At 44.7% G+C, this 25,843-nt stretch overlaps 2 protein-coding genes across 2 annotated transcripts; both read left to right on the plus strand.

Moving 5' to 3' along the window:
• The first annotated feature begins 13 nt into the window (after positions 1-13).
• LOC129847196 (uncharacterized) lies at positions 14-13,923 on the plus strand. The gene is made up of 10 exons (XM_055915018.1): positions 14-123; positions 2,151-2,213; positions 2,393-2,554; positions 2,875-2,964; positions 3,171-3,289; positions 3,459-3,609; positions 3,737-4,003; positions 8,144-12,871; positions 13,008-13,083; positions 13,204-13,923. The coding sequence occupies exons 3-10, from the start codon at positions 2,435-2,437 to the stop codon at positions 13,308-13,310; spliced, it is 5,658 nt and encodes a 1,885-aa protein (XP_055770993.1). The 5' UTR covers positions 14-123; positions 2,151-2,213; positions 2,393-2,434; the 3' UTR covers positions 13,311-13,923.
• A 6,315-nt stretch (positions 13,924-20,238) lies between these two features.
• On the plus strand, positions 20,239-23,143 carry LOC129847201 (uncharacterized). Its single transcript, XM_055915022.1, has 13 exons — positions 20,239-20,334; positions 20,434-20,505; positions 20,591-20,674; positions 20,799-20,945; positions 21,035-21,115; positions 21,239-21,388; positions 21,506-21,555; positions 21,677-21,746; positions 21,839-21,925; positions 22,019-22,117; positions 22,240-22,320; positions 22,429-22,533; positions 22,982-23,143. Exons 3-13 carry the CDS (start codon positions 20,657-20,659, stop codon positions 23,141-23,143), a joined length of 1,050 nt encoding a protein of 349 aa, XP_055770997.1. The 5' UTR covers positions 20,239-20,334; positions 20,434-20,505; positions 20,591-20,656.
• Positions 23,144-25,843: the final 2,700 nt, after the last annotated feature.

Raw genomic sequence — 25,843 nt, forward strand, 5'->3', positions numbered from 1 at the left:
CTTGTTGTACTAATAACATATGCCACCAACAAAGGGGATGGATACAATTTGGGATTTTAACTTTCCTGACCAGGACAGTCACGCAATACTGGAATATAAAATAAAACCAGAAACCCTGAACATGTGAGTAGATATATTATTAATGAGCTAGCAATGCTGTTTGCGCGCTCATCCGGAAAACGAGTGTGCGTGGCTTTTGACAATTCAGTATGGGGTGCACGTCCAACTGACCGTCAGCTGGCTAGAGATCGTGTGTGTGGTGTAACGTTACAGATTCAAATAACCCATTGAATGTCAAAATACAACTACAAGGATTATATTAATTATAGGTATAATAGATTGAAGCTAGTATAAACTTCTGATCATCTCTTATGGGAACATGTAGCACAAATCTATTGCTTCATGCTAATGCTAGCTAGGTAGGTTTTGACCTTTTGGTAGGGGCGCGTCAGTTTTAGCTAGGTGGCTGTCACTGGCTAGAAATCGTGTGTATGGTGTACTGATTCAAAGAAGACATCAGATTAAATTTCAGAATATAAGTCATTATATGGCTAATTGACGTTAGTATCAATTGCAGATATCTGATGAGAGCAGGTTGCATTGTTAGCTAGCTAATTAATTTTGATGTCAGATCTACTTAGCTGGTTCTTACCAGTGTCTGGATATCGGCGTTTCAGAGCAAGTTCAACCATCATTTCCCCCCTGGGAATGCTGTGTCATGGTGTTGTATCCCTAGATTAGCAATGTATGTGTGTGTAGCTGTCAGTCAGTGTCATACAGGTTCGATTGCATCACTATCAGAATAAAATGATATGATACCAAGGTAAAACGCAGTAACTGCAGCCAAGGGCAGGTTGAAACCAAGCTAAAAAGCACTAAGTTCAGTTACTGCCATTTACCTTGGTTTCACAGTAACCTTTTGCAGTTACTGCTAATACGGCCCCCATTTTCTCCAAAACACAATACGAGGCAGGAAACGTGTCCACTGACTCGCCAGACATGACCCTATGTGAACCAAGGTCCTCTACTCCACCAATTAATTCACACACAAAACGGTCAACCGAATCGTTTTAGTCATCTCTCCTCCTTCCAGGCTTTTTCTTCTCTTGATTTTATATTGCGATTGGCAACTTTCATAAATTAGGTGCGTTACCGCCACTGACCTCATTCGTTTTTCAGTCACCCACATGGGTATAACCAATGAGGAGATGGCACGTGGGTACCTGCTTCTATAAACCAATGAGGAGATGGGAGAGGCAGGACTTGCAGTGCGATCTGCATCAGAAATAGAACGGACTTCTATTTTAGCCCTTTGCTATGCAGACGCTCGTTGGCGTGCCCAAGCAGTGTGGGTGCAATAATTGAATAATATAGATTTCTAAATTCATTTGGTGTAGTCAGCCTGTTAGTCGTGATAATGCTTTAAATCCATCACTGCAAATAACTTGACAGTTTCGAAATCGAATACATGTGGATCACATTTTAGGGTTGAGGTATGATTCTGTGGAAGGCTTGGCAACAGACTGCACCTGTTGCAGCAAGCCCAGGCACAACTGGAGCTGCGCTTTATGGAGCGGGCACACCATAAATAAGCCTGTAGACTATATCAATAGGTTAAGGCTACAATATCCTTTCATAGTGTTTATATCAGTACAACAACATAGGTCTATCAGATAGCGGACGTTTGGGGGGCATAGGGCCTACCTTTTCTGGAGACGCAGTTTAATCAAGTTTCAGTTATGACATCACTTGTTTACAATATTAGTCAATATGCCTACTATTTCAAAAAGTGCGGGCAAAGAACAAGAAAATGTGAGTAGGCCTAGGATAATGCTTTGTTCGTTCTTCATATTAATATCGCTTCACATTTGTATAATTCTAAAGATGGATGATGAAAGTCTATGAGATGAATATGTAGCCTACAGAATCAGTCATCATGTAGGCCTACGGCTAGTTGACTACTTTAAGAATAGTTTAACAATGTAAATGGATCAAACAAATTTGTTTTAGATATGAGCTTGATTCAACATTTTTCATGCAAAGTGAATTGGCAAAAGGGGGAATTATTGCAAACCAAGTGACAGGGATGGGGTCTACTATCAAAACCCCACGTCTAAAAAGTTTTGTCATGATTGTCTCTGTATTTGTAGGGGTTACAGGAAGCCCCAGAGAGGACATTCCCTGTATTCTTCAGAGGAAAACTGGGGGAGAAGGTTAGTGTGATAGTATGACATTCCAAATGATCTGAGATCCTCAATTTCTTTCAAATGAAATGTTACCTAATTATATCTTTTTAATGACTTCCTTCCCATTTCCAGTCCTAATTCCACAACCATTCCCACTGTAGTATCCATTGCCCTGACATTGAGGTTTGTTAAAACACAATCCACAGCTCCATCAGGAGACCCCCGGGTTTGACCTGTTGGACCCCAACATGAGAGTCATGGATGTTAGTTATAACTGCCTCCACGACAAACACCTGAAGAGTTTTTTCCGCCATCCGGAAAGGAAGAAGCGGCTGGTGAAGCAAGGCCTCATCACCTCAAATGAGAAGGCATGGCAAACCTCCTTTTTCTTTCCAAAATCTTAAAGTGACACTTATATGGAACTGAGAAAATTGGACAGGTGTAAGCAATATGATGGCTAGGTGAAATGTTTGCCATTTTGCTTAGTTTACACAAATCCAAATCTACAAGTGCATAAGGTCATTGTTAGTGCAGGTTGTAAAAGAGAATGTGTTCTTAATGTCTTACCTGGTTAAATAAAGGCAAAATCAATCAATATTGGGGTAGAGGTTAGAGGTAGATTTGGGATTGGGTGTTTGTACACATGAACTTCCTCTAAAAATGCTCTTTTGTGGCTCCTCCCTTTCAGGTGCTGTGTACGTGTAAAGAGTACAATCGCTACAGTAGCTACATCAAGTCAGTTCAGTTGCTGTGGGAGAAGCAGTGCTGTGCCCAGCAGGTTAGAGTGGTCTACTTTCTAGATGCACAATTATAAAAACACAAAAGCTATATTGTAAGACACACCTTTCCATGCGTTTTATTTCAACTGTGTATGTAACTTGCTGTCGCTCATGGATGGGGAAAGGGTTTTCTGATCACGTGACAACACCAGGAAAAACTTGTGGAGGGCAAGGGTGCAAATAAATCTCTCTCTCTCTCTGTCAGAAAAATCTTTTGAAGCAGTTCCTAGTCTTGCAGCAGCAAGGGGAGGTTCCTTCCCACATCTCACTGACGGATATTAGAGAATGGCTCATTGCCAAGGGTAGAAACTACTTCAAGAACACGTGAGTGTTATTAGAATCTTTTACCCAAATGTGTTAAAAAAACATAAGCAAAGGTGTGGAATCACGTTGACCTCCTATCTAGCAATAACTTAAGAAATAGATATGGTGGACAGTTTGAGTTGTAGGAAAATTAAGGTAAATCATGTTTGATGTTCCCTTGTATGTGAAGGTTTCAGAGTGAAATGGAAGAGGGGAAGAACCTTCACTTGGCCGAACTGGCTTGGGATGTGAAACGACGCCTCAGGCTTGAGGAGCTGGAAAGAGAAGTGTGCAGGGAGCTGCGCCTGGCGCGCCGAATCCGCTGGTCGGTGATTGGACAGGTAAGGATGGAACAGCGGCACTCCTAGGGCTGATATCAACTCATAGTTGCTTAAGCAGCAGTAGGACCTCAGTGTTTCTGTTGGTATCTTCATCCATTTGCCTCTCTCTCTCACCCGTCTCTCTTAGCCTGGTAGCCAGATGGGAGATTGGAGACCCCTGGGCATGGAGACACACACACCTCTGGTAATGGACTCTCCCTTCAAACACTCCACCTCCTCGATGGACACTCTTTCCAGTCAGATCTCGACTAAGAACCTCGAGGTTGCTAGGCTACATACTGCCAGACCACGTTATGCCAGACCACCAACTGAAAGACCTAGCAGTGACTCTGATCACTCTGGAACCTTGTCGACTGTGACGACCTGCTCACCACATTCAGCTAGCCCGTCAGTGGTAGGTCATTTTGGTCATGAACATGTTCCCAGCTTTCACTCTTTGGGGGCTGTAGACATATTACTGCTTCCCTGTCTCCCATCTCCTGGGAAATCCATATCCAAGTACAGTTGCAGGAAAAAGTATGTGAACCCTTTGGAATTACCTGGACTTCTGTGTAAATTGGTCATAAAATGTTATCTGATCTTCATCTAAGTCACAACAATAGACAAACACAGTCTGCTTAAACTAATAACACACAACCCCTCCATCAGTGCTCAGACTGTCCGCAATAGGCTGAGAGAGGCTGGACTGAGGGCTTGTAGGCCTGTTGTAAGGAAACCGGCAACAATGTCGCCAATGGGCACAAACCAACCATCGCTGGACCAGACAGGACTGTCAAAAAGTGCTCTTCACTGACGAGTCATGGTTTTGTTTCACCAGGGTTGATGGTCGGATTCGCGTTTATCGTCGAAGGAATGAGCGTTACACCGATGCCTGTACTCTGGAGCGGGATCGATTTGGAGGTGGAGGGTCTGTCATTGCCTTGGGCGGTGTGTCACTGCATTATCGGACTGAGCTTGTTGTTATTCCAGGCAGTGTCAACGCTGTGCGTTACAGGGAAGAAAATCTCCTCCCTCATGTGGTACCCTTCCTGCAGGCTTATCCTGACATGACCCTCCAGCATGACAATGCCACAAGCCATACTGCTCGTCCTGTGCGAGATTTCCTGCAAGACAAGAATGTCCGTGTTCTGCCATGGCCAGCGAAGAGCTCGTATCTCAATCCCATTGAGCACGTCTGGGACCTGTTGGATCGGCGGGTGAGGGCTAGGGCCATCCCCTCCAGAAATGTCCTGGAACTTGCAGGTGCCTTGGTGGAAGAGTGGGGTAACATCTCACAGCAAGAACTGGCAAATCTGGTGCAGTCCATGAGGAGGAGATGCACTGCAGTACTTAATGCAGCTGGTGGCCACACCAGATACTGACTGTTACTTTTGATTTTGAACCCCCCCTTTGTTCAGGGACACATTATTCCATTTCTGTTAGCCACATATTCAGTTTATGTCTCAGTTGTTCAATCTTGTATGCTCATACAATTATTTACACATATATAATTTCATGAAATCAGAAGTACAATACAGCAAATGAAAGATAAACATCTTGTGAATCCAGCCATCATTTCCGATTTTTAAAATGTTTTACAGCAAAAACACAATATGTATTCATATTAGCTCACCACAATAGCCAAACACACAACGCCATGTTTTCACCATGTTTCCACCGCATAGGTAGCTTTCACAAAACCCACAAATAGAGATAAAATTAATCACTAACCTTGAACAACTTCATCAGATGACAGTCTTATAATATCATGTTATACAATACATTTATGTTTTGTTCGAAAATGTGCATATTTGAGGTATAAATTGTAGTTTTACATTGCAGCCACCATCACAAATAGCACCAAACAGCCAGAATAATTACAGAGAGCAATGTGAAATACATAAATACTCATCATAAAACATTTATGAAAAATACATGTTGTACAGCAAATGAAAGATACACTGGTCCTTAATGCAACCGCTGTGTTAGATTTTTAAAAATAACTTTAGTACAACATACAGCATGCAATATTGTGAGACAGCGCCCTACAATTCTCCACCTTGTTGGAGCCAACATAAAATACGAAATAACATCATAAATATTGTCTTACTTTTGATGTTCTTCCATCAGAATGTTGTGCAAAGAGTCCTTGTTCCAGAATAAATCGTTGTTTTTTTTTTTAGAATGTCCATTTCTTCTGTCGAATTAGCAACTTTGGCTAGCCATGTGGAGCTCACGTGTCCAAGAAATGTTTGCGCCTGGAACGAAAAATTCCAAAAGTCCCAATAAACGTTGAATAAACTGGTCAAACTCGGTTGAAAAATCCTACTTTATGATGTTTTTCTCATATGTATCCAATAAAATCAGAGCCGGAGCATTTCGTCGTGTAAACCGAACGCATTTCAGAAGACAATGTGAGGTTCCCTTGTGCACAGCTGACTACTGACAAAAGAGCGGACCTGTTACTCCAAAAGCTCTCATTCGGCCTCACATCAAGCTAGACACCCATTCAACCTTCTACTGCCTGTTGACATCTAGTGGAAGGCGTATGAAGTGCATACAGATCCATAAATATAAGCCAGTTGAATAGGCAGGCCCAGACACAGAGCCCCTTTTTCAGAATGTTCACTTCCTGTCTGGAAGTTTGCTGCCAAATGATTTCTGTTTTACTCACAGATATAATTCAAACAGTTTTAGAAACTTCAGAGTGTTTTCTATCCAATATTAATAATAATATGTATATTGTAGGATCTAGAACAGAGTACGAAGCCGTTTAATTTGGGCACGATTTTTCCCCAAAGTGAAAACAGCGCCCCCCCTATTAAGAAGAAGTTAAGTTTGCTGAAAATAAATATAGTTGACAGTGAGAGGACGTTTCTTTTTTTGCTGAGTTTATGTGAACCCTTGGTTTTAATAAATGGTTGACCCTACTTTGGCAGCAATAACCTCAACGTTTTCTGTATTTGCAGATCAGACCTGCGCAACGGTCAGGAGGAATTTTATACCATTCCTCTTTACAAAACTGTTTCAGTTTAGCAATATTCTTGGGATGTCTGGTGTGAAGCTCTCTCTTGAGGCCCTGCCACGGCATCTCAATCGGGTTGAGGTCAGTACTCTGACTGGGGCACTACAGAAGGCATATTTTCTTCTGTTGTAGCCATTCTGTTGTTTATTTACTTCGGTGTTTTGGGTCGTTGTCCTGTTGCATCACCCAACTTCTGTTGAGCTTCAATTGGCGAACAACCTTAAATTCTCCAACAAAATGTCTTGATTAACTTGGCAATACATTTTTCCATTGATGATAGCTAGCTGTCCAGACCCCGAGGCAGCAAAGCAGCTCCAAACCATGATATGATGCTCCCTTCACCATACTTTACAGTTGGGATGAGGTTTTGATATTGGTGTGCTGTGCTTTTGTTTTCTCCACACAGTGTTGTGTGTTCCTTTCAAACAACAAAATTTTAGTTTCATCTCTCCACAGAATATTTTGCCAGTAGCGCTGTGGAACATCCAGATGCTCTTTTGCAAACTTCAAACGTGCAGCAATGTTTTTATTTGGACAGTCGGTGGCTTCTTCCATGGTGTCCTCCCATGAACACCATTCTTGTTTAGTGTTTTACGTATCGTAGACTCGTCAACAGAGATGTTAGGATGTTCCAGAGATTTCTTTAAGTCTTCAGCTAACACTCTAAGATTCTGCTTAACCTCATTGAGCATTCTGCGCTGTGCTCTTGCAGTCATCTTTGCAGGACGGCCACTCCTAGGGAGAGTAGGAACAGCGCTGAACTTTCTACATTTATCTACAGTTTGTGTAACCGTGGAGTGATGAACATCAAGGCTTTTAGAGATACTTTTGTAACCCTTTCCAGCTTTATGCAAGTCAACAATTCTTAATCTTGGGTCTTCTGAGATCTCTTTTGTTTGAGGCATGGTTCACATCAGACAATGCTTCTTGTGAATAGCAAACTCAAATTTTGTGAGTTTTTTTAGGGCAGGCAGCTCTAACCAACATCTCCAATCTCGTCTCAATGATTGTACTCCAGGTTAGCTGACTCCAATTAGCTTTTGGAGAAGTCATTAGCCTCGGGGTTCACATACTTTTTTCAACTTACACTGAATGTTTAAATGATGTATTCAGTAGAGACAAGAGAAATACAATAATTTGTGTGTTATTAGTTTAAGCAGAATGTGTTAATCTGTTGTTGTGATTTAGATGAAGATTAAATCTAATTTTATGACCAATTTATGCAGAAATTCAGATAATTCCAATAGGGTTCATATACTTTGTCTTGCCACTGTATTTGGATGATATGATGTAATATGCGATTGCCACTTTGGTAAATGTAAAAAGTCTAGATGAGGAAGATGATTAAGTTGCAACAATGGAGACCACACATTTGATATAGAATAATTGCAACAACAAAAAATGAAAGGTATACTTGTTATATTTACTTTAAAAATATTTTGGATATGGATTAACATGTGTTTTGATTTCCAACATACTGTAAATCTTAATCAATTCTGTTGATGTACCTTTCTGTTTTCATTAATACAGATTACTGTTAGGGACTTGCTGCTCATGATTGGGCACATAACTAGCTCAGTATTGGAGGAGGTAAATAGCATCCTGATCCCTGCCTTGGTTGACCTTATAAGGCTGAGAGCTTCAGAAAGTGATGCAGAGAGTATGCTCTCCATCAGCAAAGACACCAACGAAGATTCAACCCAGGGCTCTGTCAGCTGTACCTCCCTACTCTCCAAAGTCAATGTGATCTGTCTCACTCAGAGTCCTGACAGTAAGTCCTCCCCAATCTCCATTGAAGAACCAGTCAAAACTTGTTGTAGCAGCAGTTCTCTGTCCAGTGAGGAACGAGCACACTCTTCCTCCAGTCAGATCTCTACTAAGAACCTCCTGGCTACTTGGCCACGTTCTACCAGGCCCCAATCTGCCAAACCGCCACCTGCTAAACCACCATCTGATAAACCGTCACCTGCTAAACCCTCACCTGCTAAACCGTCACCTGCTAAACCACCATCTGCTAAACCACCATCTGCTAAACCACCCCCTACTAAACCACCACCTGCTAAACTACGATCTGCTAAACCACAATCTGGCAAACCACCACCTGCTAAACTACAATCTGCTAAACCACCACCTGCTAAACCACAATCTGCTAAACCACCACCTGCTAAACTACAATCTGCTAAACCACTACTTGCTAAATTACAATCTGCTAAACCACCTACTGCCACTGACTACTCTGGAACCTTATCTGCTGTGGTAGGTCGTGGGCATGTCATCCCTGTCAAACTGACCTTGGCCCCTTTCTCCTCCTTACTCTCCAGCGAAGAGACCAACACCAACCTCCCCTCCAGCAGCCGCCCCTCCTCATGCTCTATCAAGCTTTTAGACAGAAGGAGTGACATTCCTTGCTCCCTGGCTGTGAGCTCTATTTCAACTGTTCCTGGACCTGACTCTAGCAGGAGCCCTAAGCGGGAGAATCAATATGCTACTGAGGTCTCGTCGATCTGCCTCAGCCAAGATAGAAATGGCCAAGGAGGGAGTGTGACACCTCCAGCCCCTTTGGATGTTTCCCTCCCCTCCATTATTGAGCGGGCTGGCGGACTTGTATGTTCCGTCATCTCCCAGTCTTTAGCAATTGTGGAGGCGCGGTCAAGTGTGAATGGTGAGAAGGGCTCTCCATCTCCCACCACAGTCTCCCATTCTCCTACAAGGGTGTTTGTCAGCCACTTAAGGAGTAGCCCATTAGGTGAGGACCTTGTAGATTCAACACTTGCGGATGTTATCTCTGTCCTGAAAATGGAGGGAATTTTTTCCTCCTCTCCGACTTTGGACGAGGAGCTGCTTGATCTCTCCTCCAGTTGTTCTTCATCATCCAGCGAAACACTGCAATGTGTGTCTGTTGGCCCTCTTGGCAGTGGGTCGGAGACGTCCTTCAAACTTCTTGGGGGTCGTACTCTGAGTATTGCCACCCCAACGGCCCATGTTATCACAGAGGACTTAGAAGTCTACAGTGATGAGATCATTGACGAAATCCTTATTATAATGAGGACCAAAAAAGATGATGACAGTGGAAGTGACGTCTCTGGTGCATCAACACCATGCAGCACACCAGCACCACAGAGTCGGTCTTCTTCTGCACTGAGGGGAGTGCTTCCCCATGACAGGAGGATACTCAGCACAACACTGCTTGGAATCCAGAACACACTAGACAGTGAGAACCTCTCAGGAGAGTGCTCCATCTCACCACAGGACAATGCCAGAGTCCTGGAGATGATAAAGTTGCTGCAGAGGCGCCTTGGTGGGACACCCTCAGAGTCCTCCATCCATATCACAGATGTGGCTTCACCCTTGGGCTTTCCTCTCCCTGTATCTCTCCATGCTGTTCAGTCGTGTGTATTTGCCACTGACAAAGACCTGAAGGCAGAAAGAGTGAAGGGAGTCTTTGAAAGCCTGAGATCCCAGTTTATGAGCTACTCCATCAAGCCTGTGAGTAACATCATTACCAGGGCAACAACAAAGATGGCTGCCTCCAAGCAGGTTAGTTTAGAGACACTCCAGGCAGCATCAGCAAAATCATCTGCTGTGGCTCAGAACCTTATTAGTTCGGTTTTATTTCAAGTTGCCAAGGTGTCCTGCTCTGATGACTTAGAGGGTCTGGGTGATCATCTCAGATGCCCCTCAACTTTGACCAGAGTTCTGACACCTTTGACCTCAGAGAAGGCTACACTGACACCTGCTGTTCTGAAGATCAGAAGGGAGATGTGTAAGGAAGTGGCCACTGAACTCCAGAGTTTCTTGATCAAGGAATCCCTTACTGGCACCCAGACACCATCCAATGGACATGCTTGCACTTCTGGTTCTGCCCCAAGGGAAGCTGTGCGGGACATCCTGAGGAAAACCAAAGAGGAGGCTTCCAACAAAAGCCTGAATAATATTTTCTCTGTTAATTTGGATGAGCGGCTCACAGACTCCATTGCAGATGCCTTATATCCAAAGCTGCATGACACATTGGAGTCCAAGAGAGAGCTGCAGGCTTCTTATTACAGCTCCCAGATCAGCTGCAGCCTCAGCCCCTTTGAAGTTGAGAGCAGCCTAGAGCTCCAGGAGTTCACTGACCCACTATCTGAGTCAGTATTGTGTCTCCTGGATAGGACATTTGGAGATAAAGCTCAGAACTTAAAGACAGGCGGGGGTGTTTTACAATATGTCACAGACCCAACCTATAAGAAGCTTTTGATTGGACCCCACACCAACGATGTCAATGTGGTTGTGCACACGATTGCAGTGGAGGAGTTGCCTGTTGAGGGTTGTATTGCGCAAAGTGAGGCCATTCATGGCCTTCACAAGAAGCAAGAGTTACCTTCCAGCACCAGTGACAGAGGGAATGAGACCCCGAGCCCTACTAATTGCCTGCTGGAGGGTGTAGTGGGCAAACTGATACGGAAGATGCTATTTCAGGGCCTTGACATCCCTGAGTTACCCATGAACGACAGCCGCTCTGAGAGCTTTAAGCCACAGTATGAACTGATTGCGAAGCTTTGTCCTCTGATGGTAAGAACAATCATAGCTACAACCATAGCCAATCAAAAACCTACTATTCAAGAAGCAGTGATGTCTTCCGACAACATCCATGTGAAAGAGCTGTGTGAGGCAGGTATCAAACCTCTCAAAGAGAACCATGTACCCGATGACTCTGAGACAAACATCATGGTCAGAAGGGCTTTGAGTGAAATTGAATCCTGTATGATTGAGACCTCCGCCAACGACTCTCCCAGTCTACATTCCACACCAGAGGTGGTTGTAGACCTGATCACCAAGCTGCTTCATGGGTATGAACTTCACTCAGAGGACTTTGCATCACCTGTGTCATCCCCAACCACCACTCTCTCTGATGTGGCAATGGACATGGTGGTTTCTGTCCTTCGGGACATGTCCGATTCCCCAGACGTTACCTCAGCATTGGAAATGACCAAGGATCTCAAGACGCCGTACTCCCACCCCTCAAGTGCAAGGATTGTAAGTGCCCTCTGCAGAGAGCTGGAGGAGCACGTGGGCTCTCCTGATGCTCTGAGGCGAGCTTTGAGGCGCGGCAGCGGGGAGATGACAACAGCCATTGCGAGTGCAGTCACCAGGGAAGTCAACCGTCTGGGTTCAATCGTACCCAAAGTCTCTGTCCGGCCGCTCTCCTCAGACATCTGCCTAAGGACAGACCAGGACAAGGTCACGGTTAAGAGCCGATGTGGCTCGGCTGAGGTGAAGGCATCCCAACCGGTGTATATTATTGTTCACGTAGAGGCGGTGATGGATATCATTGTCCGGCTGCGCGCTCTGATTGTTCCTCGGACCCAGGATAAACTGGCCAGCTGGACCCTAGTTGAGGATGTGACCAACAAGCTGTCCAGTGCTCTGTGGGTGAGGGTGACTAACAGGTGGAGGGAAGCAAATGTCTGCCTGAAGGCAACAGACATCTTTCAGTTGGTGCTGTCGGTGCATAGAAAGTTGATGCAACGCTATGGCACAGAGGAAGCCCTACAGAAGATACTGTGCCACAAGGCACCCAAGCTGCACAAGGACATTGTCTGTCTTGTCACGAACGGAATTATGGATGCACCATCCAAACTTCAAGGCACCAAAAATCTGGAATCTACACTCAACTTGAAAGAATTGACAGCCTTGTTTAATGAAATGACAACCCGTCAATCTTTGAATAAGAAAGCTGAGCAGAGCAGCATCAAGACTGAGATTGAACAGCCGGAGAGGTCCACTGTGGATCAAGTGACATCCGGTTCCAGCAGCTTCATTAGGGAGCTTGTATTAGAAGAAGTCCTGATGAAGCTTGTCAAGAAGATATGCCGTTTTCCAAAAAGGACCAACAAACATCAGCGCATCCAGATCAGTGATCTGGTGACTGAGCTGATCCGATTGTTCGATGATGAGGTGGCCAAATATCTGATTGAGGAAATGGGAAGCCAGCAAAAAAGTTTTAATTCTAAGATGACATCGAAGCTGGCAGATGCCATCTACACTGACCTTGGGAAGGTCAAGCGTTTGAAACGCTCCTTGAAAATTGACGATTTATTTGAGGATCAGGAGATGCTTTCCTTTGTCTCTGACATTGTTTCCCACAAGCTACTGGCCATCTTGAAACCCTCAGTGCCCAACCCATATGACCGCGAGACCTCAGATCTTGAAGAGTCATGCAGTGATGATGTGGAGGATGCGGAATCTGAGGTGGTGCATTATGCCACCGGCAGAAAGGTAAGACAAGCTCAGATTACTCTTGAATGGTCATTGGTTGTGCTTTTTGATATCGGCACCAGTAATTATAATTATAGGAATATGTAAAGGAAGTGAAATTGATGTTTAATTGTGCATCTTTGAATTCTGATCACAGTCCAAGATGAGGATTGTCCTTACAGACACTACAGACAAGCCAGAGATGTACATTGCTGTGGATTCTCCACCTATGAGTGAGTGTTCCTGGGGGGAAATGTTCTTATGCGACAATTATGTATAAAGAAGTAATAAATTATTGTTTTATCAGACAATTGTCCATCTGAAATTCTTACATATTTTCATCTTCTTGCCAGTTAAATTATCCAAGTTGAGGAAAGGCATCCGGGGCTTCTTCTGGGGAGTCCAGAAGGCCTGGAAACGCTTGGTCACCTGCAAGTCCTCTGGGTCGTCTGATGGATAGCCTGGATGACGTGCAGCCCATGTCAGTTGCTTTTGCCAGGCTACATCTGAGGAGAACACCACAACTGGCCTCAATACAACATTTTTATTTTTGTTGTTCATTTCTGTTTTCATTTTGAGTCCCCTAATGCTGCTCTATTTGAACCAGGCTGTCAGTGGACTAGCTTACCATTAGTTTATACTCCTTAAGGAAGATCCACTATAGGCTACTCAACACCAAAATTCCATCTGGGTCTTTTGATCCCTTATTAGCTCCCACTCCTGTAACTAGGAATGTGAGCTTCTAAATGTCATTCAGACATCTACAGCTTCTCCTGTGATTAGGAAGATAAGCTAAGAAGCCCAACCAATTTAGATGTGCTGTACATCTGATGCCATCTCCCTATTGTAATCATTGATCCACGTCCATTGCAGCCTCTACATTTGATGTAGATATTTAGCCTAAATTAAAGAATTACAAGGAGGGTAGGCCGACAGCAGCTTCTACTCTTACGATTAGGAAAGTGGTGCTAAACCTTTTGGGCTTTGAGGAACTATGTATTTTATTTTTCAATCACTTACATACTTTTTAATGGATGTTTTAATAAACCATTTGTATTGCAGATTTTGATTAATATTGTATCTTTCATAATTGTTCATTTTAATTTAGGTATTCATTTGATGACATGGGACTAAAGCGTAGTTTATACCCTACATACGTACACAAGAAATAACTACAAGCAGCTACACAAAAACCACTCTACACAAGAACGCAGGATCAGCATTTTGTGAAGCGTTCTTGTGTTGCACACGAAGGGTATGAACTAGGCTTAGTCATTTTATGACTTCTATAAGGGTATATAATGGTATCCATAGTGCAGTATTAAGATATTCATTATGGAGCTTTATATTATAGTAGAAATAATGTAAATGAGTAAAAGTGAATTGATGTATGTCAACTTGATGGCGATATTTGCTTGCTCAACAAAAGCTATATTGGTGTTAGAAGGTCTGAAGTTGCATGACATTCACATATTTATTTAATTGGCACGGCCCTGAAAGAGGTAGAAAAGGCCTCAAGATGGCAACAAATATATTCTATCAGAAAATCGAATCAATGTATTTATCCCATGCGCTGAGTAGAACAGGTGAAATGCGTACTTACATCTTCCTCAAACTCTGCCTTGGCAGAGAAGGGCTTGATGAATCATATACAGTATATTGAATTCAGAGTTTCTAGTGTGAAATACAACATTGCTGCCTGCCAAATTAATTAGCAGTGTAATATACACTGAGTGTACAAAACATGAGTGCTCTTCCCATGACATAGATGGACCAGGTGAATCCAGGTGAAAGCTATGATCCCTTATTGATTTCACAGTGTAGATCAGGGGTCGGGAACCTATGGCTCCCGAGCCAGGTGTGGCTCTTTTGATGATTGCATCTGGCTCGCAGATAAAACAAAATATTCTCACATTTTTTAACTTTTTTTTTTTTTTATCCCCTTTTCTCTCCAATTTTCGTGGTATCCAATCGCTAGTAATTACTATCTTGTCTCATCGCTACAACTCCCATACGGGCTCGGGAGAGACAAAGGTCGAAAGCCATGCGTCCTCCGAAGCACAACCCTACCAAGCCGCACTGCTTCTTAACACTGCGCGCCTCCAACCCGGAAGCCAGCCTCACCAATGTGTCGGAGGAAACACCGTGCACCCGCCCCCCTCAGTTAACGCACTGCGCCCGGCCCTCCACAGGAGTCGCTGGAGCGCGATGAGACAAGGATATCCCTACCGGCCAAACCCTCCCTAACCCGGACGACGCTAAGCCAATTGTGCGTCGCCCCACGGACCTCCCGGTCGCGGCCGGCTGCGACAGAGCCTGGGCGCGAACCCAGAGACTCTGGTGGCGCAGGTAGCACTGCGATGCAGTGCTCTAGACCACTGCGCCACCCGGGAGGCCTATTCTCATTTGTTTTAATCCATCCATCAATTTTTCACTGCTCATGTCCTGTTCAGGGCTGCAGGAGCAATTGTCCATTATTTTAATAAAATGATACTGGCCTACGTTGGCCGTTGCTAGGTAAAACAGGTAAACGCCTCCTTTTGAATCAGTCTGCTCGGTCATTAGCTCAAAGCTAACCCTTCGACAAAGAAGATGGCGAAAAGAAAAAAAGATGACGAGTATTGTACATTTCAGGACGAATGGACCGAAGAATTCGCCTTTGTGGAGAGAGCAGGTTCTGCGGTGTGTCTAATTTGCAATGACAAAATTACATCGATGAAATGGTTGAATGTAAAGCGGCACTTCGACAAATTCAGAGGCTTATTATACTGACATTTAGTTGAATTCACTTTTAAAATATATTATATGGCTCTCACTGAAATACATTTCCAAATGTTTTGCTTTCATGGCTCTCTTAGTCAAAAAGGTTCCCGACCCCTGGTGTAGATGAAGAGGAGGAGACAGGTTAGTGAAGGATTTTTAAGCCTTGAGACTATTGAGACATGGATTGTGTATGTGTGCCATTCAGAGGGTGAATGGGCAAGACAAAGTATTGAAGTGCCTTTGAATGGGGTATGGTAGTAGGTGCCAAGCACACCGATTTGAGTCTGTCAAGAACTGCAACGCTGCTGGGTTTTTGACGCTCAACAGTGTCCCGTGTGTATCAAGATTGGTCCACCAACCAAAGGACATCCAGCCAGCTGGGGGTTGGCTCCTCTCTTGGGATAACATTTTCCATACTAAAAGCATGTATCTTCTTTAAAAGCACAGCCATGGGTGTATTTCTTCTGCGCAAGGATGAAGTGGACCGACAAATGCCTTCAAACCCCATTTGGAATTTGAGAGTGACCCTGAGTTTAGACTGCGAGTCACTACATACACTCGCCAGCAGCAGTAAACCAAAGAGTGTAAAAGCAATGTATATTCAGTATTCACTCCCTTCATACATAGAGGAAGCACAGTGATGCTAAAGGGATGGGATCTGACCTTGACCCAGCGGCATATCTGTAAAGTATGAGCAGGGTAAGGAGGTTTTCATGAACCACATGAACTGACCAGGGAAAACTCCTGTCCTTGGACAATGTCTTATTTTAGAGCAAAGAGATGTTAGGCACTGTGTTGTCTGGTACAGAGAACATGAGTAAACTATAACAACAACATATTTTTTTAACACTCCATTTTGTCCTGGTGTTGATCTCTACTCCTGGGTCTTGAAGGTGGCAAGGACACACTCAAGAACACCCACATCAAACCACACCCCCAAGCCAACTCACGTTTGGCTTCTGTCATGGCCGCTTGAGGAGCAATCCAATAAAAACCAGGCCAAATCAGAAGGTGCAGTTATGGACATATGCCATCTATGGCCAAAAAGAGGCCTCTTAAAATGGACAAACTTAAACAAAGATGCTATATGTCATTGTGTATGGTGGCTGGGGATTGATTGTGAGATAGTGGTCTTTGTGCACCATGCTTGACCAGCTCCACCTCCTTCTGCAACCCCTTTACTTTCCATCAAAGCCCAGGGATCCTCTTCAAATGTATGTGCATGTGGAGTTGTGCTACGTCCTCATAACGCTTCTTAGTCGTAGTCTATGACCTACCCTCTAAGTAACCTGTAGTTAACCTGAGGTCACCCTCCCCGGTTCTGTCCCTCTCCATGTCTCCTGCAGGGCCTGCTCACAGCCAACCACCCAGAGCTAATATCTGCCATACTACCCGACTTCCAAAGGAATATGAAGGAATATGTAGAATGTGACCTGCAGGACATTTTGCCACATTCAACCTAAAAATCTCCACCCACAGACCAATTAGGCACTGGAAAGATTGTGAGTAGTAAGACACACATTTCTGCTCTTTAGAATCAACAACTAGATACCGTAAATGGTCACACTTATCAAGTTTCCATCCAACCCCTTTTACTGCGAGTAAAGTGCATGGTGGATAAAAAATAGGCCTGATGGAAACAGGAAATTTGTTGGTCAACTTTCCAAATGTCGTGAATAGTGAACACATCAAAACTATGAAAAAAAACACATATAGAATCATGTAGTATCCAAAAAAGTGTTAAACAATTCAAAATAGATTTGAGATTTGAGATTCTTCAAAGTAACCACCCTTTGCCTTGATGACAGCTTTGCACACTCTTGGCATTCTCTCAACCAGCTTCACCTGGAATGCTTGCAGGGTGAACAAGGCTTTAGTGACAGCTCTTTCACAGACTCTCCTTCACAACCAGACAACTAACCATTCCACTACTGGAGAATCCTAGCATCATCCAGTTAGTCAATGGGCCTGGAACGAACTGTTGTAGTTGGACACTGATCACCACACAGCCCTGAATACCCTGCCAGTCATACAGGAAGGATACTGCTCCAGAATGACCAGTTAGCTGTGCAACCTGGTCAGGCCCCAAAACAACAACCATCAATGGCTACTTTGTCTCCTCACTCTGTTAGGACACACTAATGTTCCGATCATCTTAAAGACTTTGAATCAGAGCTGTACAAATCAAATCAAATTGTATTAGTCACATGCGCCGAATACAACAGGTGTAGGTAGACCTTACAGTGAAATGCTTACTTACGAGTCCCTAACCAGCAATGCAGTTTAAAAAAATACAGATAAGAATAAGAGATCAAAGTAACAAGTAATTAATGAGCAGCAGTGAAATAACAATAGCGAGACTGTATACAGGGGGGTACCGATCAGAGTCAATGTGCGGGGGCACCGGTTATTTGAGGTAGTATGTACATGTAGGTAGAGTTATTGAAGTGACTATGCATAGATGACAACAGAGAGTAGCAGCGGTGTAAAGAGGGTGTGTGTGTGTGGGGGGGGGGGGGCACTGAAAATAGTCTGGGAAGCCATTTGACTAGATGTTCAGGAGTCTTATGGCTTGGGGGTAGAAGTTGTTTAGAAGTCTCTTGGACCTAGACTTGGCGCTCCGGTACCGCTTGCCGTGCGGTAGTAGAGAGAACGGTTTATGACTAGGGTGGCTGGAGTTTTAGACAATTCTTAGGGCCTTCCTCTGACACCGCGTGGTATAGAGGTCCTGGATGGTAGGAAGTTTGGCCCCAGTGATGTACTGGGTCGTACGCACTACATCTGTAGTGCCTTGCGGTCGGAGGCCAAGCAGTTGCCATACCAGGCAGTGTTGCAACCAGTCCAGATGCTCTCCATGGTTTAGCTGTAGAACCTTTTGAGGATCTGAGGACCCATGCCAAATCATTTCAGTCTCCTGAGGGGGAAAATGCATTGTCATGCCCTCTTCATGACTGTCTTGGTGTGCTTGGACCATGTTAGTTTGTTGGTGATGTGGACACCAAGGAACTTGGAAGCTCTCAACCTGCTCCACTGCAGCCCCGTCGATGAGAATGGGGGCGTGCTCGGTCCCCTTTTTCCTGTAGTCCACAATCATCTCCTTTGTCTTGATCACATAAATGTATTTTCAATTTGAGGTCTTTCCCTGTGTTGAAAATCAAGTATAGTTTGGTGGCAAGGGCAGTGTCCTGTTTTTTTGGGAGCAGTTATCAGTTGTGTACATTGCATATGTCTTAGTAAAACGCCCTTGATGTTTATTATGATGTTATGGGGGTGGGGAGGGAATGCAACAATATTGTATATTGTTTGGGGAAAAAATATGGGGTCAATTTCACGCCTTAAGTATTGATTTCAAAATAAAATCAATTGTAAACATCAGAAATAAAGTTGAAAATGTGAAGAATGAGAGAAGTGATGGATGTTGAGAGAATCGTTTGTAGATTTGTAAACAAAAGGAGCAGAACTAATTTAAAAACAGAACAAATTATTTGAAAACGAATTTAAAAATAGTCTTTCATTTGAACTTTTCAAACAACCAACACTATTGAATCCATTTCGCTCTTGCCTGCAGTTATTACCTTTGGTTAGATGACTTGGATTTCACGGACAGTTTTTTTCCGATTGCGAGTTTTGGTGGTTTTATTTTGTCATACTCAGTTGTGTAATTTTATGATTTCATGTCTATAGATTGTTTAGTGAGGAGCTAAACCGGAAATTGTTTCTGCTACATTTTTCATTTACCATTCCTGAGATGACTAATACAAGAAATGATTGACCGTCATTTTAAGCGATCTATATAACCGGTCTAGTTTCCTGATCATATTGGAGCTCCCTGCTATGTGTTGCTCTGGATGTCTTAGTCTAACGTCTGTAACTAGATGCTTAAAAACCTGTAGAATGAGAGTAGTTACTCAATATTTTTCTGTTTCTCAAGGCTCAAACACCTATGGGTCCATTCGGCAAAACCACTCCCACCATCACCGACCGAAGTTGCAGCCATTGTGTCCTTTCCAAATAGCCTATTTTTTTTGTATTTAATTACTTGTAAACTTCATACTTTGTATTAGTTCCAATAGGCCTCCAGTGTTGTTGTTTGCTTGAACAGTCACTGAGGCTGTATTTAACGTAAAACGATAGTTATTTCAGATGCAGCAGGTTTAGATATTTAGCTAACTAGCATTGATAGCTTAGCACCAAAGATACATTCTGAGAGACTAGAATTCCTGTACATTTATCCTGTAAATGTCTTCTAACATGCTTAATGTTACATCAGAATTTCTGAACCAAGAGCCGCAACATCACAAGACTTTCTTGAACGCTTAAGAAGTGAAAATTCTTGCACTGGTTGTTAATTTTGTCAATCTAAAGGCACAACCCAAATTCGAGCCAATAATAAGTAGTTGAACATGTTACTCCACAACCTTGTGAAAATGACATGTTTTCATTTGAGTCAAAAACAACTTTATCGAAGGAGTGCCTCTTGATTTGACAGCCTGCAATTTGAGATTCTTGGATCCAGCGGCCGTGTCTTTGTGAGACGCAGAGTAGGTGAATGGATTATTTCTGCATGTGTGATTTCCACCGTGAAGCATGGAGGAGGAGGTGTGATGGTGTGATGGCCTTTGGATGATGTGCCAGATGTTCCACAGCTGCCAGTCTTCCTTGGTCTCCAGAATGCTGCTATCATCCTTGAGGATGTGCCAGATGTGCAGACTATCCTTGAGGTACAATTTTCTGAAAGTTTGGGGTTTTATGTTTGAAAAATATCCCAGATATTCAAGTTGTGTCTCCTTGACATTAAACAAATCTCTTTTCTGCTTTAGGAGGCCACTGGCAATTGGCAGTTGATTCCGATTAGGTTCAGCCCCCTGTACTGTGGGCCTGTTGTGATCAGGGTAAGAGACCCCCCCCCACACACACACAGTCACATCACGGTTACAATGTTTACTGTTTCCAACATGAATGTATTGTAATGTGCAGAACAATGCCGGTCCGGTGGTTAAAGCTTGGAGAACTTTCCAGTTCATCAGCCCCATCATCACCTACATGCGTGGGGGATCCCAGGTATGTGTCTTTGTAACTACTTTAATCCTAATCTACATTGTCAGTCATTTGATTTTGGTGGAAATGTGTCACAGCAATTGCTGAAGTGGTTTTGTTGATGTTGTCTTGTTGTTTATCTCAACAGCAGGTGGTGGTGAGGATGCACCACGTGAGTAGGGTGAGAGGCCTGGAGACTCAACTGGTGTGGGCCATCTCCAAGGAGACAGCCAGGCTTAGTCCAGAGGGGATCCCCTACTGTGCCATCAAAGTGCAGTCCATCACTTGGATCCAGGTAAGCCGTAAATACTACTGAAATAGTATTAGATTAGGCTTTTCTTCACTTATTCCATTTGGCCTTAACATGTATTCTCTCTCTGTCAGCGTGTGGCTGGCAGGGTGACCCACTATGCGTCTCACCTCCGCCACGAGACGTCTGTGGACGTGACGCTTGGCTGCTACCAGGTAAATAAATGATTTCCTATGTATATAGACTAGACATTACTGGGCATTTTTGCATTAGATTTGGTGTGTTTTCTAATAACGTGTGTGTGTGGTAAACAGGTGTGTTGTGTGTGTTTTGAGCAGCAGACTGATGTCTCAGTGGTGTACGCCACTCTCCACATGGGGCTGGACGGGCTTCTCTCCTCTTCAGCGTGGTCGGAGGCTGCCTCCTTCTCTACGCCCACCACTCAGCAGTTCACTGACCCAGAGCCTGAGGGCCACAACTGCTATGAGGTCAGACGTTACACACACATACTATTGACTAGGAGCATTAAGATCCTTCCATTGACCGGTTGTTTGTTATGTCATTGCATTGGTCACTGATTTTGAATGCTTGTTTTGTTGTCGTAGGGCTGGGAGGAGGACCTGCTGCCTGAGGAGAGGGAGGTTCCTCTCCTAAAGTGAGTTCCTCTAAATGTCTGTGTAGTCTGGGCTTGTCAGATACTGAAGGATAGTGGTCATAATGCTGTTATCCCCCATTGACTCTAATGGTTGACATGCTCCATTCCCTCCCTTTCACAGCCTCTACCTTATCACCAAGAGAGTGGAGGACATCGCCCTGAGGCTCGTCTCCCTGCGCCAGGCCTTCACTGTGAGTGGCCCCACTTTTCTTTTTCTCTCTGTGACTTCTTGTTCTGTCTCCTAGAGGAAGATGTCTCACCCTAACTATTCCCTCTTCCCTAGACCCTGCTTGGTTCCACCCTGAGCAGAAACCGTCTGTTTGTGGCGGGAAAGGTCCTCCTGGGTGCACTGGTTCAGGCCAACCACATGGTAACTCACTAACTCATTCTCTTTCAAGGGAAAGAATGCGTACCTGAGGGGATATATGTTCTGTTCACTAAGATGCTCTTTTCTTTGTCATAGGACGAGGCCAAGTTCATCCGTACCTATAAGGACTTTGTGGACTACCTGAGTGACCCCTCCAAGCGGAATGACATTGAGAGGGAGCTGGCTGAGGCAAAGGTGAGTTCATTAACTCTTTCAAGTCTCACTGAGTTCTTCCACATGCATGTCTTTTATACATCACAGTAGCTGATCTATATGAAATCATTCCTATTTTCTCCAAATGTGTTTTCTTGTCCTAGATCCATCATGTGAACATGATAGATGTCCTCTTTGAGCTGGTGCTGTTTGGGTTAATGACAGCTCAGAAGTCCCTGATGGTGGTAAGTAGCATCTCACTGGTACATGTTTTGATATCTCTATTAGCAGTTTGACTTAAATTCCTTTTCTCTTCTATTCTCTCCTCTTTTCTCCTCCTTTGTTTCCTTTAGCACCCTGGTGGGTTCGTGGAGCGTCTGTACGCTCTCCTGTACTCCTTCCTGCCCACTGCTGCCAACATGGAGCCAGAGGCTGACAGATACCTGCTGCTGCTCAATGTAAGAGTAAAGAGATTACTTCTTTTTACTTCCATATTCTTAAGTGTACTTCCTTTTTACTTCCTTATTCATGGTTAACCAGGTTCCAATGCCATTTTAGGGGGAGTATTTCTAATTTTCTCTCTCCTCTTGATTAGCTAGTAACTCAGAGCCATTTTCTATGTGTTGTGTGGTGTTCTCTTCAGGGCGGGCTGATGGCTCTGCTAGATGACATGTTTGGCCAGCAGCTGGCCTGGTACTTTAACCCAGAGTCTCTGGTCACTGAGCTCTCCAGCCTCCTGGAGTACCACTTGGAGAACCTCATGGCCAGTATGTAGTCCTACTGCAGGGACCATACTCCTTTCTCCTTCTCTCTTTTGAAGGAATTGAGGACTTGAAGTGCTTTGTTGTACCCTGATTAGCTAACACCCATTAATTTAATGTATTCTCTTGTTTTCTCTCCCCACAGGATTCTTGTGACACTTTGCCACCCAACAGGGATCTAGACACCAATGCACTACATTACTTTGCACTGAATTTGACATTTTTAAATAAAACAAGTTGTAGTTCAAAAACATTTTGGTTTCCGTCTTTTCATTTATTTGATTTTATGACCATTTCCTCTTCCTAGAGTTATAATGCTAATATTAGATTATTACATGAACAATGATGCTTTACTTTCTGCATATGGAAATAAAATAAAACGTTTAGTTGATTTACAGATACTACAGGCCCACACTTTATATGGTTTTGTACTGTGGGTTGTGATACTGTACTATTTAAAAACATTTAGGACTACATCCACTAAGTGCACAAAACATTAGGAACATTACATTTACATTTAAGTAATTTAGCAGACGCTCTTATCCAGAGCGACTTACAAATTGGTGCATTCACCTTATGATATCCAGTGGAACAACCACTTTACAATAGTGCATCTAACTCTTTTAAAGGGGGGGGGGGTTAGAAGGATTACTACTTTATCCTATCCTAGGTATTCCTTAAAGAGGTGGGGTTTCAGGTGTCTCCGGAAGGTGGTGATTGACTCCGCTGACCTGGCGTCGTGAGGGAGTTTGTTCCACCATTGGGGTGCCAGAGCAGCGAACAGTTTTGACTGGGCTGAGCAGGAACTGTACTTCCTCAGAGGTAGGGAGGCGAGCAGGCCAGAGGTGGATGAACGCAGTGCCCTTGTTTGGGTGTAGGGCCTGATCAGAGCCTGAAGGTACGGAGGTGCCGTTCCCCTCACAGCTCCGTAGGCAAGCACCATGGTCTTGTAGCGGATGCGAGCTTCGACTGGAAGCCAGTGGAGAGAGCGGAGGAGCGGGGTGACGTGAGAGAACTTGGGAAAGTTGAACACCAGACGGGCTGCGGCGTTCTGGATGAGTTGTAGGGGTTTAATGGCACAGGCAGGGAGCCCAGCCAACAGCGAGTTGCAGTAATCCAGACGGGAGATGACAAGTGCCTGGATTAGGACCTGCGCCGCTTCCTGCGTGAGGCAGGGTCGTACTCTGCGAATGTTGTAGAGCATGAACCTACAGGAACGGGTCACCGCCTTGATGTTAATTGAGAACGACAGGGTGTTGTCCAGGATCACGCCAAGGTTCTTAGCACTCTGGGAGGAGGACACAATGGAGTTGTCAACCGTGATGGCGAGATCATGGAACGGGCAGTCCTTCCCCGGGAGGAAGAGCAGCTCCGTCTTGCCGAGGTTCAGCTTGAGGTGGTGATCCGTCATCCACACTGATATGTCTGCCAGACATGCAGAGATGCGATTCACCACCTGGTTATCAGAGGGGGGAAAGGAGAAGATTAATTGTGTGTCGTCTGCATAGCAATGATAGGAGAGACCATGTGAGGATATGACAGAGCCAAGTGACTTGGTGTATAGCGAGAATAGGAGAGGGCCTAGAACAGAGCCCTGGGGGACACCAGTGGTGAGAGCACGTGGTGCGGAGACAGATTCTCGCCACGCCACCTGGTAGGAGCGACCTGTCAGGTAGGACGCAATCCAAGCGTGGGCCGCGCCGGAGATGCCCAGCTCGGAGAGGGTGGAGAGGAGGATCTGATGGTTCACAGTATCAAAGGCAGCCGATAGGTCTAGAAGGATGAGAGCAGAGGAGAGAGAGTTAGCTTTAGCAGTGCGGAGCGCCTCCGTGACACAGAGAAGAGCAGTCTCAGTTGAATGACTAGTCTTGAAACCTGACTGATTTGGATCAAGAAAGTCATTCTGAGAGAGATAGCAGGAGAGCTGGCCAAGGACGGCACGTTCAAGAGTTTTGGAGAGAAAAGAAAGAAGGGATACTGGTCTGTAGTTGTTCACATCGGAGGGATCGAGTGTAGGTTTTTTCAGAAGGGGTGCAACTCTCGCTCTCTTGAAGACGGAAGGGACGTAGCCAGCGGTCAAGGATGAGTTGATGAGCGAGGTGAGGTAAGGGAGAAGGTCTCCGGAAATGGTCTGGAGAAGAGAGGAGGGGATAGGGTCAAGCGGGCAGGTTGTTGGGCGGCCGGCCGTCACAAGACGCGAGATTTCATCTGGAGAGAGAGGGGAGAAAGAGGTCAAAGCACAGGGTAGGGCAGTGTGAGCAGAACCAGCGGTGTCGTTTGACTTAGCAAACGAGGATCGGATGTCGTCGACCTTCTTTTCAAAATGGTTGACGAAGTCATCAGCAGAGAGGGAGGAGGGGGAGGAGGATTCAGGAGGGAGGAGAAGGTGGCAAAGAGCTTCCTAGGGTTAGAGGCAGATGCTTGGAATTTAGAGTGGTAGAAATTGGCTTTAGCAGCAGAGACAGAAGAGGAGAATGTAGAGAGGAGGGAGTGAAAGGATGCCAGGTCCGCAGGGAGGCGAGTTTTCCTCCATTTCCGCTCGGCTGCCCGAAGCCCTGTTCTGTGAGCTCGCAATGAGTCGTCGAGCCACGGAGCAGGAGGGGAGGACCGAGCCGGCCTGGAGGATAGGGGACATAGAGAGTCAAAGGATGCAGAAAGGGAGGAGAGGAGGGTTGAGGAGGCAGAATCAAGAGATAGGTTGGAGAAGGTTTGAGCAGAGGGAAGAGATGATAGGATGGAAGAGGAGAGAGTAGCGGGGGAGAGAGAGCGAAGGTTGGGACGGCGCGATACCATCCGAGTAGGGGCAGTGTGGGAAGTGTTGGATGAGAGCGAGAGGGAAAAGGATACAAGGTAGTGGTCGGAGACTTGGAGGGGAGTTGCAATGAGATTAGTGGAAGAACAGCATCTAGTAAAGATGAGGTCAAGCGTATTACCTGCCTTGTGAGTAGGGGGGGAAGGTGAGAGGGTGAGGTCAAAAGAGGAGAGGAGTGGAAAGAAGGAGGCAGAG

The sequence above is a fragment of the Salvelinus fontinalis genome, unplaced genomic scaffold (assembly GCF_029448725.1).
Source record: "Salvelinus fontinalis isolate EN_2023a unplaced genomic scaffold, ASM2944872v1 scaffold_0757, whole genome shotgun sequence".
In the NCBI taxonomy this organism is placed as follows: domain Eukaryota; kingdom Metazoa; phylum Chordata; class Actinopteri; order Salmoniformes; family Salmonidae; genus Salvelinus; species Salvelinus fontinalis.

What these genes read in the sequence shown, in the direction of transcription:
- LOC129847196 (XM_055915018.1), top strand. Translation starts at nt 2,435, where the DNA reads ATGAGAGTCATGGATGTTAGTTATAACTGCCTCCACGACAAACACCTG. An exon ending in TCATCACCTCAAATGAGAAG is followed by an intron (nt 2,555 to 2,874) that starts GCATGGCAAACC and finishes CCTCCCTTTCAG; the next exon opens with GTGCTGTGTACGTGTAAAGA. An exon ending in ATTCAGCTAGCCCGTCAGTG is followed by an intron (nt 4,004 to 8,143) that starts GTAGGTCATTTT and finishes TCATTAATACAG; the next exon opens with ATTACTGTTAGGGACTTGCT.
- LOC129847201 (XM_055915022.1), top strand. An exon ending in AGGGAGGTTCCTCTCCTAAA is followed by an intron (nt 21,556 to 21,676) that starts GTGAGTTCCTCT and finishes TCCCTTTCACAG; the next exon opens with CCTCTACCTTATCACCAAGA. An exon ending in CCCTGCGCCAGGCCTTCACT is followed by an intron (nt 21,747 to 21,838) that starts GTGAGTGGCCCC and finishes CCTCTTCCCTAG; the next exon opens with ACCCTGCTTGGTTCCACCCT.